This window comes from Nelumbo nucifera, chromosome 1 (assembly GCF_055504915.1).
Source record: "Nelumbo nucifera cultivar China Antique chromosome 1, China Antique-T2T, whole genome shotgun sequence".
NCBI classification, from domain to species: Eukaryota; Viridiplantae; Streptophyta; class Magnoliopsida; order Proteales; family Nelumbonaceae; genus Nelumbo; species Nelumbo nucifera.
Window position 1 is genome coordinate 95,203,903 of NC_142649.1, and position 3,888 is coordinate 95,207,790.

The 3,888-nt window shown below is 41.1% G+C and overlaps 1 protein-coding gene across 1 annotated transcript; it reads right to left on the reverse strand.

Moving 5' to 3' along the window:
- Nucleotides 1–2,479: 2,479 nt before the first annotated feature.
- Nucleotides 2,480–3,688, reverse strand: LOC104605550 (uncharacterized). The gene has a single exon (XM_010270359.2). The coding sequence runs from the start codon at nt 3,668–3,670 to the stop codon at nt 2,612–2,614; it is 1,059 nt and encodes a 352-aa protein (XP_010268661.1). The 5' UTR covers nt 3,671–3,688; the 3' UTR covers nt 2,480–2,611.
- Nucleotides 3,689–3,888: the final 200 nt, after the last annotated feature.

Genomic DNA, 3,888 nt, shown 5'->3' on the forward strand with positions numbered 1-3,888 from the left:
TACGTTTATGGTTTAACTAATTGATTAAGTATAACTCTACTGTTTAATTATTGTCCAACCGTTTTGACTACTGTTTGATTATTGTCTAACACTCTCCCTATTTCCCAACAATGGTATCAACACTATCCCTAAATATGTTTGACTATTGTATGAAACGTCTGTTTTGCCCTTAATTAGCTCCTCCAGTTCTTCATCTTCCTCAGATAAGCATTCTCGATTTCAATATAGCTCTTTGATATTGGTCCGCTGCTGCGTCGAGTGGGATGAACGGAGAATAGGGCGGGTCAAAGGTGGAAGAAGAAGAAGAAGAAGAAAGAAAAGAAGATAAAGGGGAGTGAGAGAAAGAGAGAGAAAAAGATGTCGGAGAGGAGAAGGGAGTGATGCTGCTCCGCCACTATGCCAAGATTGGGAGGGTATAAAGCACCGGAGCAAATCAAAACCAAGAAGCTCGCGAACTTGGCTCTCTCTCTCTCTCCTGGAAGTCTGGAACTGACTAGAAGCTCGCAAACCTCTCGGACCCCTCAACGACCCCTCGACACCCCTAGGACTGCGAGATCTTCATTCACAAACCCTTCAAGCAGTTACAACCTTCCCTCTCAAGCCTCCGACATTCCAATTGAACCACTACAGCTCCACGAAATTGCACAGAGCTCACCGCCATAGAACAAAGCATGTCTGAGCATTTCCTATTGTCTGTTTCAACAAACAAAGAGACAGAGCTCCACTGCCATGGAACAGAGCATGTCCAAGCACACAAATGAGTCTAAGATCGAAAAGGGGTGGTCACGACGATGTACAATTCCGGAGGTTCTGGGTTGCTGTGTGCAGATCGGAAAGGAGGTATGGATTAAGATCTAGGTCTTGATCACCAAATTCCGACGAGCTTCAAATGATGCCAGAGGAGCGGCATGAGTCAAAGATCTGGACTCTCATATGTTTGTGATCTGAACTCTCATATCTTCAGAACTGCTTCTAGGACTGTGAAGGCCATTCTTTCTAATTCCAGGAGGGGTGGCAATGCCTTGGTTGGCAGTCCACTGTGTCAGGAAAGAGGTGAGGAGAGAGAGAGAGATTTAAAAGGGTATTTTTTAAATTTAAAATAAAAAATATTGGTCACGTGATGTCATATATGACTGAGTGAGATAGGTTAACAATAGGGGAGGTTTTAGTCAATTGTCAAAAAACTTAACGACACTCTAAGACAATAATTAAACAGTAAGGGTCTGTTAGTCAATTAGCTAAATAGTAAGGATAGTTTAAGAAATTTGCCCAAACATTGATATTATATGATGCTATTAAAATAATATGTTCCGATTTAACATAAACTTATATATGGTCAATTATATAGTAGATATATAAAAATCAACTAATCATATAAGGTGTTGATCGGGAGTGTTTTTTGTCCTAATTAAATGAGCTCTTGAAAACGTCACTTTTTGAAGTAGGCTTTTAGAAAAGTGCTTTTTTAGCCTTTGGCTGATCACTAACTTGTTTTTCTTATTCTAAATAGCTAATTGCAAACATAAAAAGCAAAATGCACATTTTTAATGAAAGAAAAAAACTATTTCAAGCTTTTTTATTAAGGAAAATTGTCTAAAACTTACCATAACTTTTCAGTAATTTTCTTAAACTCACCATAACTTTTCAAAACGTCCTGGAAACCCCATGCCAATAACTTGACATTAAACAGACCAATGAGTGTTAATAGACTACCATTTTCCCTTTGTTATATTCAGCCATTTTTCAATATTTCAGAAGTATCCCTATTATTATTCCACTCAAAACCCATTTTTCAGCTTCATTATAATACTTTTGAGCAGCACAATGAGAGCAAAACGTCTCTCAAAGAGTATAAATCTTATATATATATAAGGCACTTGGATGCTTAAGGGCATTTTAATCAAAACAATATATTTAATAAGGCTGATTTGTCATTTAAGGGCATTTGGTCATGAAAATAGCATTTATGTTAACATTGACAATTTAGGTCAATGTACACTAAAAATACTCTAACAGATAGATTGTGACTTGGTGAGTTTTGAGATCAAATCAGGCCCTACAAGAGGACGCCCCAGAACGTCGCACAGCACATCTCTGCCGTGTATTGGGGAATGATAAGTATCAGAAATTATAAAGTATCACCGAGAGATGCTCTCAATTCACGGCGGAGATGTAGTGTAGGACATTGTGGGGCGCCCCTCTGATTTGAAGTCGTGAGTTTTGTAAAATAAATAAAAACTCATGCCCAACATCATGGGGCTGGGTGGGCGATCTTTGGAAAGTAAAAGTGATGAGGAGTTAATTTAAGAGAAATGCTAACAATTTCCCTCCCCGTTTTTTTATTTTCTCTGAGCAAGACTTTTAACATCTCTCATAATTGGAGAAGCATGACTTAATATAAAATGAAGGGTATATCCAGTAATTAAATGCATGGGAGGATTTTTCAAGAGTAGTCCGAAGGGAGGAAATAGAATCAGAATTGAAAAAGGAAGTGAATTAAGATGTAACGAAAAGGAAATTAATTAACATGCATATGGATATATGGAAGTATAATTTCGGAATTCGGATTGACAACCCACACATGAATAATAATCAAAATGCTTGGATTTTCTCAGGGGGCCTTGCCTTGTATTCTAGCATGTGTAAACCCGACGCATGCATCCACAAAATCCTCGTCGATGAAATCCGTGGAGAAGATCTGCAATCGATCCGCACAACCCCGAGAGATGCACTGCGATAGAAAAAGCCTTCCATGTACATGGATCCTTCTAGTCACCGGCCACACACACACTATAGGGTTATCGGCCTGTGGCGTCACCGTATTCTCCACCCTGTAAAAGAATTTCCTATTTGACACAGGTGGCTGCTCGCTCAAAAACTGGAGGTTGCTCTCGAACTTGGTCGACGGCAAGTCGGTATCGATCCAATTGTCCCTCAAGTAGCCGGCACTCCATAGTGGACCGCCGGCCTTGGGTGGATCTGCCTTCTTTGGCTTCCACACACATATAATTCTCTTTGGCAGTAACTCCGCCACCGTCTTCTCAAACACACGGTCATCCTGGTGGATCAGGAACTCGCCCAGTTGTTCTTCCAAGTACTTGTCAAATTCAGGTGGGTCTTGGTGTCCATATTCTGTGCGCATCTCTAGAATGATTATCTCTGATTGGGTCTCAGCCAGGAACTCCTTGATGTCTTTGATGACAACTTCAATCCCATACGTGATCAGGATGCCATGGCACACCTGGCGATCCTCCTGAACTCGGATGTCCAGGACCCTGGTACCCCTTACGAGCTGTTGGTAGATTGACAGAGTCTGGCATTGCCCAAATGGGCGAGTGATGAATGGGACACCAATTTTGTCAGTTGCTGAGTCATGGGTACCCGGCCAAACGATCTGGTTTATGCGAAGTTTCTGCGGATCGAGGCCTGACATCCAATTCTTCCGATCTGGAGGGCGGTAATCGAATCCAGGGAATTCGTTACCCGAGTTGAGGTGAAGATCGGTGAGAATCTTCTTCTCGCGCGATATGGCTATTCTACGCTGCACCTGTTTGGAGAACAGGATACCCATTGTTAGGATCGGAGAAGAATTCTTCTGATTCTTCTCCTTTCCTCTTGGTGCGCATTGCAGGGAAGAAGATTTAGTTTGTCTGGGTTGTATTACTATCATATTTATACGGCACTGTTATACGTTCAAACCATGAAAATCCTTATTTAAAGGGTCACCAGTTCAACCGCGTGTGAGGTCTTGTCCGACTGTCTGAGTCCTACAAGTTACAAAACAACATGGATAGAACGATAGGTTTCATGGTTTGGGATGTTGATCGCTGATCGGTGGACACCGGATCGAGGTTATAAACTTTTATAATAATCCTTAGCTTTTTTGAG